At 33.4% G+C, this 16,129-nt stretch overlaps 3 protein-coding genes and 1 pseudogene across 3 annotated transcripts; 2 read left to right on the forward strand and 2 right to left on the reverse strand.

Moving 5' to 3' along the window:
* Positions 1–463: 463 nt before the first annotated feature.
* On the forward strand, positions 464–2,679 carry LOC145041788 (vacuolar protein sorting-associated protein 20 homolog 1-like). Its single transcript, XM_078989967.1, has 7 exons — positions 464–655; positions 788–1,030; positions 1,519–1,671; positions 1,796–1,948; positions 2,031–2,114; positions 2,217–2,355; positions 2,548–2,679. The coding sequence occupies exons 2-7, from the start codon at positions 929–931 to the stop codon at positions 2,571–2,573; spliced, it is 657 nt and encodes a 218-aa protein (XP_078846093.1). The 5' UTR covers positions 464–655; positions 788–928; the 3' UTR covers positions 2,574–2,679.
* Positions 2,680–2,938: 259 nt separating this feature from the next.
* Positions 2,939–4,855, reverse strand: LOC145041787 (putative purine permease 11). The gene is made up of 2 exons (XM_078989965.1): positions 4,761–4,855; positions 2,939–4,076 (listed from the first exon to the last, which is right to left on the reverse strand). Exons 1-2 carry the CDS (start codon positions 4,765–4,767, stop codon positions 2,992–2,994), a joined length of 1,092 nt encoding a protein of 363 aa, XP_078846091.1. The 5' UTR covers positions 4,768–4,855; the 3' UTR covers positions 2,939–2,991.
* Positions 4,856–5,044: 189 nt separating this feature from the next.
* On the forward strand, positions 5,045–6,134 carry MTACP-1 (mitochondrial acyl carrier protein 1). The gene is made up of 2 exons (XM_078989968.1): positions 5,045–5,300; positions 5,705–6,134. Exons 1-2 carry the CDS (start codon positions 5,094–5,096, stop codon positions 5,879–5,881), a joined length of 384 nt encoding a protein of 127 aa, XP_078846094.1. The 5' UTR covers positions 5,045–5,093; the 3' UTR covers positions 5,882–6,134.
* Positions 6,135–11,697: 5,563 nt separating this feature from the next.
* Positions 11,698–12,402, reverse strand: LOC145038475 (putative invertase inhibitor pseudogene; annotated as a pseudogene).
* Positions 12,403–16,129: the final 3,727 nt, after the last annotated feature.

A 16,129-nucleotide genomic window follows, 5' to 3' on the forward strand; every position in this document is an offset into this window, starting at 1 on the left:
AAATTAATTAAAAAAATAGATTAATAAGAGCATAATAGTTTTTTTAGGTAAGACATGGATCAGACGCGCAACAAAAATAAACGATATAGAACATCAGAGTTTAAAACATAAATTGGGGACCGAACTATAAATTCCCCTAAACCATATGGATTATTCGCTTAATTTACTCTTACTTTTCGTTTTGTTCATATTTGGGTAATTTTTTTTTTATACACATCTAGGTAACCAACTTGTTGAAAATGTTTACATATAACCATTATAACCTGCTGTAGTCAGATGTAACCTGCTACGGTATATCATAATGGTTATATATATATATATATATATATATATATATATATATATATATATATATATATATATATATATATATATATATATTAAGTCATTACAACCATTATTTTTATCAATATTAAAAAAAAAATGAACAAAAAACTATTCACTCCCGTTATTAAAAAAACACTATGGTTTGTGAAGTTAACTCCAAAAAAAATCCCTTTGTCTTACACCCCTGATGTCTGTCTGGTAATCGTAGGAAAGGGTCTATGTTGATAACTTCTTGAAGAACTTCGGATCCATAAATTTCATGGAAGCAAGTTTCAGTTCAAATCCTTAGCAAAAAACCCATTTTACGTTCAAAATCCTTAGTTTCTTCGTAAGTGATTCTAAAAACCCAAAATCTTGGCTTGTGTATCCAGAATTTCATCTGTTTTAAATCAAACAACATCAATCGCTAATCGGAAAACCCTAATCTCGAAATCTACCACTTTGTATATATTCGGTGCAGGTTACGTCACCGATACTGATACTCTGACCCATAGAGCGACAGCTTATCGGTGTATCCTAGATAGAGATCCAAATCCCTAAAATATCGCCAAGCAATCGTTTTTCTTATTGAAGGTTTGAGATTCTGGTCGAGTTAATTCTCATGGGTAATGTATTTGTAAAGAAACCGAAGATCACTGAAGTTGATCGAGCAATTCTTTCTCTGAAAACCCAGAGGCGTAAGCTTGCCCAATATCAGCAACAGGTATTTTAATTTCGGTTCATTCAAATCAATTTTACTGTAAAGGATTCTTTAGAATAGAATATGTGATAGAAAACTTCAATCAAGGGTTCAAGCCCCCACATTCACATTGATCAGGGAATTCAATAGTTTGTATTGGAGCATAGATGTTTGAAGCATAGCCCTAAAAAGGGGATTATTAAGTTATCAGTTCTTTTGTTAGAGACTTAGTGTTCAATGATGAATAGAGAAGAAAGCTAATGGTAGTGGATAATATGGAAAAGCTGTTTCTATTGTTCCATTTCGTTGGTATTTTTGTACAATAAGAGATTTATGGGATCTATGATAGTTTATAAATTTAGCTTGCATGATATTTATTGATGAAGCAAGGTTTACTGTTTTTCCCTTTATCTATCATTAAAAGATATTAGTGAGATTGATTATGTTGTTCAAGATCTCAGTTTTTTGTTATCTTAGTATTAAACTGGTATTTCGGATGCTAATTCTTATAGCTTGAGAAAGTGATTGAAGCTGAAAAACAAGCAGCAAAAGATTTACTCCGTGAAAAGAAGAAAGAAAGAGCTTTGTTAGCCTTAAGGAAGAAGAAAGTACAAGAAGATTTACTCAAACAAGTGGATACATGGCTTATAAATGTTGAACAACAAGTAAGTACTTAACTCATTTTATATATATATATATATATATATATATATATATATATATATATATATATATATATATATATATATTCCCATAAACATTCATATTATTTGAAATTTCCATTTTTAGTTGGCAGATATTGAACTAGCAAGCAAGCAGAAGGCAGTTTTTGAGAGTTTAAAAGCAGGAAATAACGCAATGAAAGCAATCCAAGGTGAAATTAATTTAGATGATGTTCAAAAACTCATGGATGATACAGCTGAAGCCAAAGCATACCAAGATGTGAGTTTTTAGTTCTATATATATTTTTTCTTTTTATAAACATTTTTTTATAAAACTTTTTGACACTTGGGATTGTGGTTAGGAAATTAATGCGATTTTGGGAGAGAAGTTGTCAGCTGAGGATGAAGAGGATATTTTAGCTGAGTTTGATAACTTGGAAGCTCAGGTATGTTTTAGTTCTATTTATTTAGTTGAACTTATGCCTATTTGTCAAATGTCTTAAATGCCCTTTAACAACTACAATTTTTTTTTTTACTTGTGATTATAGATGACAATTCAAGATTTGCCAGAAGCTCCTGTTGCTGAGTCATCTTCTACAAAAGATGAAGATGAGTTGGATCTACCTGATGTTCCTACAAAAGCACCTGAGATTGTTGCTGATAAATCTCAACCTGCAAAAACAAAAGGTCCTTCTCTCTCTCTCTCTCTCTCTCTCTCTCTCTCTCTCATATGTATATTTATGCAAGAAATAGCAATGTGCTTTGGAAAATCTACCCATTTGGTAGATATTTCTTGCATTTGATCTTTTATGTTTATAACTCTGATTAAAATCTAACAAATTTATGTTTTGTGGTGATTCTTGGATGTAAAAAATACAGTTATGGAGGAGCCTCTAGCGGCATGAGGCGTTGACCACAAGAATATTTGGTCAAATGTGATGATATTTTGATGCTGTTTATCTATACATTCTTTTTATTTGAAATTTAAATGGATGCAAGGATTAGTTGCAATTCTGTCTTGAAGTAAATTGTACAGTTTTATGTGTTTATATGAAGCTAAAAAGTGATATATTATTATTCATAAAATATTAAACAACTGATTTTACATTTGTAATAATGAAGAAATAAAGGAATTTGTGTACTCGAATACATCAGATAAGTCTTTTTACAACTTATTGGGATAAAAGAATGAATCGTAAATAAACCCTATACACAATGTGTTTCTATAATTATAATCCAATTGACAACAAACCTAAAATATAAACGTAATCTCAAAATTTTCAGTAAAAATCTAAACATGAAAACAAAAACAAAACAAAAAAATCAACAAGCACATTGACTGCATTTACGAATAACAGGTTTCTTCTTCACCTTGAACTCGAACTCATCAAGACAATGCTGATAAACATAAGTAAAAAAACCCCAAACCCCCAAAAGAACAGCAATAGTTTTCGCGCCATTCATGGTATAATCATAAACAATGGCAGCAGCCAAAGGCGAAAGAGACAACGAAAGAGTACTAATCACATTCGAAAACAACGACGACACGATAAAAATCAAACCTACCACACCAACTGAACAAATCTGCCAAGCAACAGCAGTCCAAATCAACGTCATGGCGTAACTCAAACTCCCTTCATGAAAACTCGCGATTTCGCTGCGCAACAACCGCCATTCGCCGCTAGCAAACAGACCGACGAGCGAAACACAAGAAGCAACGATTGACGTATGAATCTGGAGCTCAAGAACGACTGCGAAAGTTTCCTTTTTGATGAATTTTTGGAACGAGAGTTGAGTGACAGAAAGTAAAAGCGCGTATAGAGCTGAAGCGGCAATGGTGGAGATGAAACAGAGAATGTATTTAGTCTGAGTTACGTCAGGAGGGCTAGGCGAATAGTCGCTGACGCCAACAAGACAAGCGGATAACAAAAGAACAACAATTGAATTCATGATCAAGATTGTGAATTTCTGGGAGTTTATGAGAATCGAGAAAACAGCGCTGAAAGCTAATTTAGTCGCGCAGATTAGCGAGTAAGTTGAGGCCGATAAGTATTCTAATCCGACGGAATACAGTAAATGATCACCGGCGATTAGGAGTCCGAGGCCAAAGTAGACTGATAAGACCACGATGAGAGGGGAATTAACCGAGGGTTCTTTCATTTTCGGAAAAAGAATGAAAGGTATGAAAAGGATTGGGAATCCGGCGTTTTGAGCAAGTGTTGCAGTCCATTTACTGCGTCCACCGTGTTCATAGTAAAATCTTAGGAGGAGAATGGCGGTACCTTGACCGATTAGGAGGAAAGATATGTTAAGGAACACCAAACACCACCATTGCCACCGGCTGATCTCGGTGATTGGTGGAAGGATTGATTTGCGTTCATCTTTCGCTGCCTTAGGATCTTCGTTATCTGTTTCAATAAAAAATCACAAACTTAGAAACTAGAACAAGATTGCACATTTGAAAAAAAATCATATATTACTTCATCTGTTCCAGATGAAGAACTTCGTTTGGAGTTTTGATTTTAAGCTAGTACAGATCAAATGCTAACTTGATGTTGAATCTGTTATTGATTTGCTACAATTGAACAGATACACAATCCATAATAATTTGAGACATGTAAAATAGCCTATTTGACTCGTCAAAGTTAAACTTTAGCTTTTCAAATTATGAAATCAATAACTTGATACCGACATGATCTTTGATTGAGGAAACAAATTTAACTTCAATCCACTTCCAATTATAATGAAATTGAAATTCCCGCGTAAAACTAATTCCCTAAATCGATCTGGATGACAAAACACATGACAAAGGGAATTTTTTTTAACACCCCACGTCAAATCCAATAAGTGTGAAAGAAAACAAATTCCTAGAGATCCATTAGTTCTAGAAGAGTGAAAGAAGAATACAACGTTCATTGTTTCTGCTAACAATCATACACAAGGGCAATAATCCTTATTCAGTTTGTTGATTGTGGATTTGAATCCAAACAAATATGCATTACAATATAATGTAGAAGATTCGTCGTTTGATATAGAATCGAGATTCATAAAATGTGATAACATATACAATCGAAATACAGAGAGAGTAAAACCTGCCATGGTTGAAAGATCGAAGAAGTTTGAGAGACAGAGAGCGATAAGAAAGAAGAAGCAAACGTTTGTAATGGAAGTGGGAAGAAAAAGTGAAAACTGTATTATTTTTGGGTGACTCATCCTTTCTAAATTTACAAAATTTGATTCATATTCCGTTTCTAACGAATTAAGTCGTTTAAACAAATGTACATCATTTATTACACAAAGTACAAGTATGATAAAATTGGGCTTTTGATTGCAGAATAAACCCAATGGGCTTATCAGGGATGCTTTAAAGTTTAAATCCAACTTTTTTACAGGCACAGAGAGAGGACAGAGAAGAAGGTGCGAGAATGGCGTCGGCTTTGAGAGCAGCGATTCTAGGTCATGTACGAATCCCGGTGGTGGCTAACGGATCGAAGCTGCTGAGTCCTTTATGGATCCACGGGAACACTTCCGTTCGCTCAATGTCATCTCACGACGATCATCTCGAAAAGAGTCAAGTCATTGATAGAATCCTTGACATCGTCAAGAGTTTCCCTAAAGTCGATCCTTCTAAGGTATTGTCACTGTGATTTTACTCAATTTGATTCTAATTTATCTTTTAGGCTTAAATCTTAATTGCTGAGCTGATTATTTTATGTTTAATTTTACTTTGACCTAATTTTAATTTTGTATGATCGTGGAATCATCGATACGTTCTTACATATTCAGTCAAATGTGGCATCGTTGGGATTCAAAACGATGGTGCAGTTGTTCATTTTGTAAATTTGATACAGCAATATGAATACGTTAAATATTGGAATGAATCTGCTGGATTCGGTTACAGTAAAGGTTAATTATTGAGCTGAATGTAGTAATTTTTTGTTCTCAGTTCAAATTGGATGCCTCTAGAAAGGGTTGGATCCATGAACTCATCTTCGAAGGAATTCATTAAAAGGTTGTGATCTGTAATAATGTGCAGGTGACCCCTGAAGTTCATTTCCAGAAGGATTTGGGGTTGGACAGCTTGGATAATGTGGAGTTGATAATGGCGATTGAAGAGGAATTCAAATTGGAGATCCCAGACAAAGAAGCTGATAAGATTGATTCTTGTGCACTTGCAGTCGAGTATGTATATAACCATCCCATGGCTAGCTAAAACCCTGAAAACTAAATCTTCTGTTTTTTGGCGTATCTTGTTTTTGTGATGTTTGTTTTTTCTGTATAAGTTGAAGTGGGAGGAAAATAATTGGAAGCATTTTAGACTTCATCATCACCATCATACTTTCATGAACATGATTTAGCAATCTTTATATTCCTTCCTTTGCACTTGAGGTTAAGTAGGGAAGGGTTGATTGAACATGTTATTATTAAACTTTTAATCTTTGAATACATTTTGGTGTTAAAAAATATTTTGGATGTTTTTGTTTTTGTTTTTGTTTTTGTTTTTGTTATGGTTATTCATCTGTAAGTGGTTTCTTCTAACTAGTAGCTGTTTCATGTTTTTGGTGATTTTAGTGTCACTAGCCATTTAGTGTAATTTGAATTAACATGAGTTTCAGTGGGGACTAAAACTACAATAAATACAAGTTAGGTGGTGAGGAGTGTAAACTTTGATCTCAAACATGATTAAAACGGTCTTAGAACAGATCTCCATTGATCCTTTCAAGTTTCAAGCTTGTAAGCTTCGAGTTTTATAATCTTCCTCCCTGCTTTCTTCTTCCCTCAATGTGGGGTCAATGCAATGCTTTCCCTTTCACTTGATAGCCTTCTTTCTCTACATTTTTTTTAAAATCTTTAATATATATATTTTTTAAAATTAGATTAATTTAATGATAATTTTTACATCAATAGTTAAAGAAAATTATATTTTCACTTTATTGAGTCGTCTACCTTCTTTATTTTAGGGTGTATTTTTTGATTTTTTTGGTCACGTTTTGTATGCCATTTTATCGCATTTTTTATGTATTTATCATGTAATTTATGCATTTCACGAAATTATGGGATTCACACATACTTTGGTAGATTCAGTGCGTTTTTGTGTTTGTCGATGTTTTGATGTAATGTAGGCATGGCAATTGAAAAACGAGATTAAAAGAAGTAAATAACCGGGGAGGAAAAGAAAAGATGAATAGGTAGAGCTAGGGGTGGTCAAAAATATCCGCATCCGAACATCCGATCCGAAAAATCCGAAAACCCGATCCGAAAATACTCGAAAAATCGGATATCCGAAAATTCGGATACCTGAAATTCGGATATCCGGTTTTTCGGATTCCGATACGGATATTAAAATGTGAAAATTTCAGATATTTCGGATATCCGAAATCCGAAATATATAATATAAAAAATTATTAAAAATAGTTTTAATGCATTGGGTTTTTTCATTTGAAATTCAAAAAGACAAATTATTAACATTTTTACTTGGTGCGCAAAGTGAGGATGGTATAAATGTTACCTTTTTTATGTTGATTTTAGTAATTTGAGTTTGATTTCTCAAGATCTTCAGGTATTATGAGGTAACTTGCATTTAACCGGACCAAATGAAGTCTTATTATACCTAACAAATGCACGGAAACGTTCTTGTTCTTTGAGGGTTTATTTTCTTTATTTAAAACTAATGAAATTCGGATATCCGGTTTAATATCCGAATCCGTATCCGGAATTTCGGATATCCGAAATTTCGGATACGGATTCGAATATCAATAATCAACTATCCGAATTTTCGGATATTCGGTTTTGATCACCCCTGGATGACAACGGGATGCATTTGGATAACAAATGAACGAGAAATGCTCATATATAATCAAAAGATAATTTTCGCATCTACAATTAGGGGAGAAAATCGGTTAGGTTTATGGGTTTGTCAGTTTCCTCGAATCGGTTTCTTCAGTTTGATTTTTTTTTTCTCCAAACCAAATTCAAATCTCTCTAGACCAAACTGGAAACCGAATTCCAATTTGGGTTGGTTCGGTTTGGAAACTGAGGAAACCAAATTGCTAAAAGAGCTAAAATGTCTTTTATTTTATATTGATTATTTAACATTTTTATTTAATATATAAAATTTGAAATATATTTTTAATTAGTTTGGTCTCGAACCAAACCAAAAATCGATTTTGAATATGGTTTAGTACTTTAGTCTAAAATCGATTTCAGTTGGGGTTTTTTGGTTCCAAACCAAATAATTCCCAAATTGGAGGAAATGGTGACCTTAAGTTCTAAAAGGAGCCCAAAATGTTGACAAGTAGCTGCTATTTACGAGCCGGTTGCAGCTATAAAAATTTGCCTTAAAAGCTGCCCAGTTTTGTCATATTTAGCAGCCAAAAACTAGAATAATAGCAATAAATGACCGTTCTCTCCTTGATTCTCCACTCATATATTTATTATTTAAAGGCTTTAAAGGACCCTAACTGACTTCAGCCTATGAATGAAGAGTTTAATGTTCTTATCAAAACTGATACTTGGGTTCTCATTTATAGTCCCCCGTTTTCGATATTGTTCCATCTATGTGGATCTTCAAGCATGAATTGAATGTTGACAACTCCATTCATTTTATAAAGCTCAAAGGGTAGCTAATGGGAAATGATAATGTACACGTACTAAAATCATACAAAACAAACGCACAAAATATTAAAAACATACAAAACTAGTTCACAAACTAATTAAAAACATACCTAACTATATAACATACAAGTATACAAGCATAACATACAAGTAACCAATACATAGGCTGAAAAAGGTGGAGAAGCTTACTTAACCCGCAAAATGGTGGATTTATGTGTTACCACTGGTACCTCCCCCAAATTTCTTCATCCCGATCACGGATCCTTCCGCTCTTATGGTGATTTGAATTCCATTTACATGTATTCTAAAGCGGTGCTACAAAAATTGAGATCGACATTTATTTGGTGTGCAATCGATAAGGTTCTTTTGGGATGAGTTCGAGTTATTCATGTACCTTCTAATTACTCTAAGTACCAAAGCAGCGCTTCTATCATCTCTCTTTCACAATTTTTGTTCAGTTTGAATTGTTCAAACTATTCCTTACGATTAAAATAAGAGGTAGGGGGTTGGTGTATAGATATGATGTATATAGATCCATTATACCTCCAGTAACCTCCTTATATTTTGTATATATAGATAATTAATAGAAAATGTCATTTATGGAGGAAATCATTCTCATAATATAAAGATTTTTTTTTTCTCAGAATGCTCGAATTCCTTAAGAACTATGCATGTAACTAAGCATATGATAATTTTTGGACTTGAAATCTTTTAATTGGCTTCAGATTAGATATAAATGTTATAAAAATATTAGTTGCATGGGCCAACTGGTGTGTATGTGATATGTGATATGATGTTTTTCCGATTGTATTTGCTATAGCTTCTAGCTAACTGATTGCCGGTTGGTAAGTGAGCTTACTCTCTAACTGCCAAAAAAGAAGCTCGCAAACCGATGCTTGAAATAAAATAGCAATATTGAAGATTGTGTCTATAATAATAATAATAAAAATAATAATAATAATAAATCACACATAATCCTTATGAAGTTTATATGGTTTACTCTTTTATCCGCTTGATTTTTTAAGTGGTTTTTTAAAAGAACAAATTTGATTTTTTCGGGTCCAATATGCCATTTTTTAAAAAACAAGGGTAACCCAGTTACCCAGCTCATTTATTTTTATATTTTAATAAATTAAAAAAATTAAAAGGTCTATCTGTCTCTCTTTTCTAGGGATGAGCAAAAGGATTGAACCGGTCGGAACCGGCCCGAACCGGACCGGAACCAGGAACCGGCTTCGGCCAAAATTAAGAACCGAACCGGCCCGGCGGTTCTACCGGTTCCGGTTCCACCGGTTCCCGGTTCCTAGCGGTTCTTGTTATGTCTTCAAATGTTGGAACCGATCCTCGAAAAATAGCATCATACGGTTCCGGTTTTTGCCGGTTTTACCGGTTCCGGTTCCTACCGGTTCCCGGTTTCAAAAATCCACAAAAATAACGTCCCGGTCCCGGCCCGACCCGACCGGTTCCATCAGGTTCCGGTTCCGGTGCCGATTCCCCGATCCATATGCTAATCCCTACTCTTTTCCAATGAAGACGATTTTAGATGAGTTGTGCTATAAGTACCCCCTTAACCAATTTTACCCCATAACATCAATCAAATCAATTTTTTACTTTTGATTTAATATTATTTTTTTCTTTTTCTTTTTTTTCCTTTTTCTTTTTTGTTCTTTTTTATATTTTAATAATAATATTATTATTATTATTATTATAAATTTCAATAATAAAAAAATCCGTACAACATTTTAAATTTCGGATGACATTTTAAAATTCGGTAAGCATTATAAATTCGCACGACATTATAAAATTCGAACGACTTTTTTGTCCGTAATTAAAAAATATAAAAATATATTTAAAAACCGATTTTATATAGCCGTTTGAATTTATAATGTCATCCGAATGTTAAAATTTTGTGCGAAATTTATAATAATAATAATAATTAAAAAAAGAATTAAAAACAACAAAAAAACAAAATAGAAAAAAAAAAACAGCAACAACAACAAAAGACAAAAAATCAAATCAACGGGTGTAACTGAAAAATAAAGAGAGTACTTATAGAAAACCCATTTTAGATTCTTCTGGTTCACCAAAAGATTACTCGATTATTCATCAAAATGGATCAACATGGGGATATCCAAGGTTCTGGATCCAGTCCAAGCCTCAGCTTTTACACTTTTGATACTTTAACATCCATAGCAGTCACCAGTGGCGAGGCTATTCATATGGAAGGTGAGTCATAATTTTTTTAACTTATGCAAAATTTCTATTGAAATTTTTTTGACCTATCTTAGGAAAAATTTAGGATCTACCTTACCAATAAAATCCTTGAATTCATATAGAAAATTTACTATAGAAAAATCAGTGAACTATGTGTTTTCTATTCTAGAATCGCCACTGGTAGCCGCTAAAGTCATCCTCAAAGAACAGGCAGCTCGATTTCACGAATTTGGGGATTTCGATGAAGACAATTTAAAACACAAGAAACAATTTCCTCTTTTTGACTTCATTTTCTGCTCTTTTTCACACGTAAAATAGCTCATGAACAGGAGTTTGAGCCTTGAACCCGTCGGCGACTTTGGAAACCTCACTAGAATTCCTTTTTTGCTTTGGAGTTAACAACACCACATGATCCTTCCCTTCACTGTTGCTTCGCCGGAGTATATACCGGAGTAGCGGAGCTTCCACTTCTTCAATAGAGACCCCGTAGAAATACTCTTCTTAATTTTCGACCTAAACACCTCCAAAACATAAAAACAACGGAATAAGGAACTATATATATTTGTTTAGGACCGAACCCATCACCGGGACCATCCCGTCGGAACTGTTCATGTCACCAGCCACCATGGCAGGTGTTGACTGTTCTTGGAGATTTTTGAATGAGTTCTGAACAGAAAAGAAAAAGGGTTAGCTAAGATTGATGGAGGAGTAAGGAAAAACGATTGGAAATCGCTTGAAGGTTGAAAAGAGATGAAGAGAGGAGGGAAAATGGTGATTCTCGCTGGTTCTTCTTATCCGGTGAACAGTGTCGACGGTCTTGTTTACGGTCTGAGGCTTGCTTCAACTGGCCATGGCGGTGGTTTGGTGGTGATTGGATCAGTCTGCCATCAAAATAGAAGGAAGACGAGAGGATGGGCCGAAAAAGACAACAACTTTTGTTGTTGTTGGGTTTTTTCTGGTGATGAGAGAGAGGCCCCAAGTAAAGGGGACTAAAAGGACATGTTGCCCATGGTTCCCTCGTAAAATTAAATGACTAAAATGGTCGATCCTAAACATTTCGTAGAAACATTTCGTAGGCTATATGTGTCATTTTCCATAATAATAATAATAATAATAATAATAATAATAATAATAATCAAAGAGCAGAGTTTAATAATAATAATAATAATAATAATAATAATAATAATAATAATAATCAAAGAGCAGAGTTTACAGAATTTAATCCATCATTCTATGGATTCTATTTTTCTTTAAGATTGGTTTGCATCACTTTGAAGTATACGTACAATCGAAAGCCCAATTGCAGCCAATTCAAAAGTAGCGTTATTTCTTTTTGTCAATGGCGACAAACCCATACGTTTCTCCTTGAATCCATCTTCACAAGTGGTAGTAGCATCCATAACCGAGCTCATATGTAAACTTGCCTCATAGTAACGCTTATTATTATAATATTTCGTGGCATCTTTAATATCAGAGATAGAGTCTTTGTAAAGATCATGACAGTCATCCAAACGCAACTTCATATAAGAACTGATCTTCTCGATATCATTTTTCAGCAACTTTTTGATGTAAGACTGAGTGTCAGTCATGTTATCATATGCTAGTTTGATCGAGATCTTTCCAAGCTCTATGATGTCAGCATGACGGCTCCCAGAGGCTGCTTGGAGAGAGGTGGTGCAGAATCTGTAGTTCACAAATGGATCTTGTTGAGAGCAAATTTCACAAGTGTCATGGATTAGGGTTTTTGCATTGATTGAAAGAAAGAGGGGAGAAAAGATGAAGAAAGACAGAAGGGAAGAAGGAGAAATCATTCTTACGACAAATGTTTCCCTTTTTTCGATGAAGTGGGAATTGCTTAAGTAGAGATGAAGAAGGGTTTTGAGTTGTGTGTGCATTTGTCTAAACGTTTTTTTATCGAAGATTAATCCATAATTATAATGTGTCATGTTATATAGTTGGACTTTGTAACTTTTATACATGCGATCTACATGTATCTACATATTTAAATCAAAAGGGCATACAAATTATTATTTGAGTAAAATCTTTTTTTGTGTACATTCAAACAATGCATGTGAAATTAACCATAAAAGACAATTGTGGGCAGGTTACTTACGTCCCACAGATTATGGCTCAAGATTTACAAGACGTGTGACACAACGATTACTCATCTACGACATCATTATTTATTATCTAATAGTTTGATCTTCTCGCTCAAATTAATTAGTATAATTTTTGCTTGATGTAAAAAGGGAAAATTACAAGCTGTATTTTGTTTTTACACATAATATAGAGCAATGCATATGTATTGTTTTTAATAAATATATTATTGAAAACTATCAAGAAGCTAGAAAAGCAATATATACATCCACAATATACAGAAAATGTACTCGATTTTTTTTAACCGTATGTAACCTGAAACTTGAACAATATACTTTGTTATTTATCTAAAATAAAAAATAATTACATTCGTTTACCCATAATATCAACTTAATTACAGGTTTTACCAATAATAACTTAGAAGGTGAGGGTTACGTATTGTTACTATCAAGAAAACTATATATAAAAAAATATGTTACTGTTGTAGGAACAAAATAGGATATGAACCCTATTTAACCTAAAGAAAAGCAAAAGTTTGGGTAGTTAATTATATTAATCATTTTGTGCATATTATTTTGTAAATGCCTACTTCAATATGTATACGCAAAGGTTATCGTAAAAGGATAAAAGTGTAACTATTTCGTCATATGCAATGTTTAGGGCAGAATGGAAGCTAATTTAGTTATGGAAGCTGTATATCGAAAATGTTTGAACCGTGCAAATGGGATTCCTTTGTGGATAAATAATTTAGGTATAAAAAATCAATTATCTTTGGCATTTAATTTTTACTCATTGAGTTCTTTTACACTCATAAAAAATTAGATAAAATAGTAAGAATGGTTGTATGGTATATCCAAAATTCTAACTTTGGGTCAACCAAGTTTAGACTAACCAATGGTACTAAATTTTACATTTTGTTCGTCACTTTGGTTCAATTTTTTTTTTTTTTTTTGAATTGATGATTTTACCTTTGGATTTTGTTTTTTCAGTTTTTTTTTTTTATTTAAATACTTTTATAATTAAAAAGAAAATCTCTCTCTCTCTCTCTCTCTCTCTCTCTCTCCCTCTCTCTCTCTCTCTCTCCATTTTGAAAAAAAAGGAAAAAATACAATCCATGAACACCATTTCAGAAATCAGAAATCCATGAACACCCACTTCAAAAATCAAAACCCATACTCATAGTTACGATTTTCAAAAAAATAGAATATCACCACCACCGTCGAAGATTTGAACCATATTCAGGGGAAATAAATCGATATCTTGCCTTCAAACACGAAGAGACGCATACACGAACAAAACTTGTTTCATCTTCAGATTTCTAAGTAGATATGACGAGGTAGAGAGATGGATTTCGATTCATATCAAGGGTTTTAATCACTTAATCCAACATTATCAACATTTGAAAGGTCTACTCTATTTTCATGAAGCCCAAGCCCTTCAGTTGATCAAATTTCGACCCGATGTCCTGAAATTAGAACATCACTAAAACTAGTGTTACAGACTCTATTTGAAATTGTGGTTCTACATGACAAAACATGCATTAGTATACTCAATTAATGATTGATTCTCTACAAATTTGAACGATGATTCTCCAAATATAAATAAGTTTAGCAAAGTTTTTTTTTATTCTTTTCTCATCATGCTTCCAAGTCCTAATATTATTCTCCTCGTTTTCATTTTTTTTTTTTTTTTGAAATTTAAAGAGGTTTGGTTTTCTAATTTTTTTTTTCTTCTAAATTTGTTGGGTTCATTTTACATCTTTCTGTATAAGGATGAGATTTAGAACTGGAAAACCGGACCGGAACCGAAACCGTTAGAACCGGAACATATATAACCGATTCCGATTACGGGTTTAAAAATTGGTTTTATCCGGGTTCCGGGTAATCCGAGTTTGGATCCATCGGGTCCGGGTAAACGGGTCTAAAAACCGGAACCAGAACCAGAACCATTTTTAGGGCCGGAACCGGTTTTTTTGAAATGTTTAAAATGTGCATATCTCATTCGTTTCAACTCCGATTGACATGCGGTTTTTCCACCATGTTGTTTACAGTTTGTACATGATTTTAGACTATAAATTTGTCATTTTTAGTTTGATATTCATTGATTTATAGTCCCCCAAAGTCGAGATGTCAAAGCTGGAAGTTTTTTAGTTTTTCAGTTTTTTTGTATTCGGTGAAAGTTTTAAAACTTGCATATCTAATTCGTTTGATGTCGGATTGACATGTTGTTTTTTTCTAACTTGTAGTTTACAGTTTGTACATGAGTTTAGACTATAATCTTGTCATTTTTGGTTTAATATTCAATGATTTACAGTCCTCCAAAGTCGGGATATCAAAACTGAAAATTTTCAACTTTTTAGCTATTTGTTTTTGTACTTTGTATTCTGTGAAAATATTAACACATGCATATCTCATTCGCTTAAAGTCGGATTGACATGCGTTTTTTTTCAAAGTGTATTTTAGAGCTTGTACATGATTTTAGACTATAATTTTGTTAATTTTGGTTTCATATTCAATGAGTTACGGTCCCCCAAAGTCGGGATATCAATATGAAAATTTTCAAAGTTCAACTCGCTAAGTAATAAGTAATTACCAAAAAATTCCTGTTTTCTGGGTTTTTCGCCATTTCGGTTCTAAACTCACTTTATCCGGTTCCAACCTACACACTTTGATGTTTCCGGGTTTTCCGGTTTTAGACCCACTTTACCCGGTACCGTACCCGGAGCCAAACCAGAACCAGTTCCTATATACCGGTCTGGTTTCCAATTCTAAAAAATTCCGTTAACCAGTTTCGGGTCCATCCGGTCCGGGTTTGGACCCACCTTTTGCATTTGCTACGTTTAACTTTGTCAATGTGAACTACATTATAATCGCCCTAGTAAGCCGCCCTTTTGGCATATTTCATTTTCATCTTGTTTGCTGTTTGACTTGTTCCGAGTTTGTTTTCAAATTGAGTGTTATCAACAGACACGTCTTGATCATCAATCTAGAGCACAACACATTTTAAGTGGCACATTAACATAACACATTTATAGATTAACACTTTTAACATAACACATTAAATTTGATATAATAGAATAACAATATATTTTTATACATCAACATAAAACATTCAAAGACTAATATAACACAATAACAAACTGAAAGAATAGTATTTATATAGTTGATTAACATAATGTTAATTAATTGGTTACTTGAGTTTCTTGAGTTGGAGCTCAATTTTCCATGACTAGACAAAGTAGGAATTCATGAATCCTTAGAGACAATAGGAATTATCGGTTTTTGAAAGTCTAAACCAAGAGAAAGGATAGACATAAGTAATTTAAAGTTTGGCAATGGTTAAGAAGATTGATCGATTTTGAAATGACAAGGATGGGCATATAGTTTTCTTTTTGTTCTGAATGATGAGGACAGAAGGTGATTTCGCTTTTCATCGATCAGAGAAGGGGGACGCGGAATTCAGGGTGTGGCTTCGAGTTCGACTTTGATCAGATAAGGGTTACTATTGACTAATGAGGGAAAGTAATCAGGAATAA

Source organism: Lactuca saligna, chromosome 4 (assembly GCF_052625555.1).
Source record: "Lactuca saligna cultivar CGN05327 chromosome 4, ASM5262555v1, whole genome shotgun sequence".
Lineage (NCBI taxonomy): Eukaryota > Viridiplantae > Streptophyta > Magnoliopsida > Asterales > Asteraceae > Lactuca > Lactuca saligna.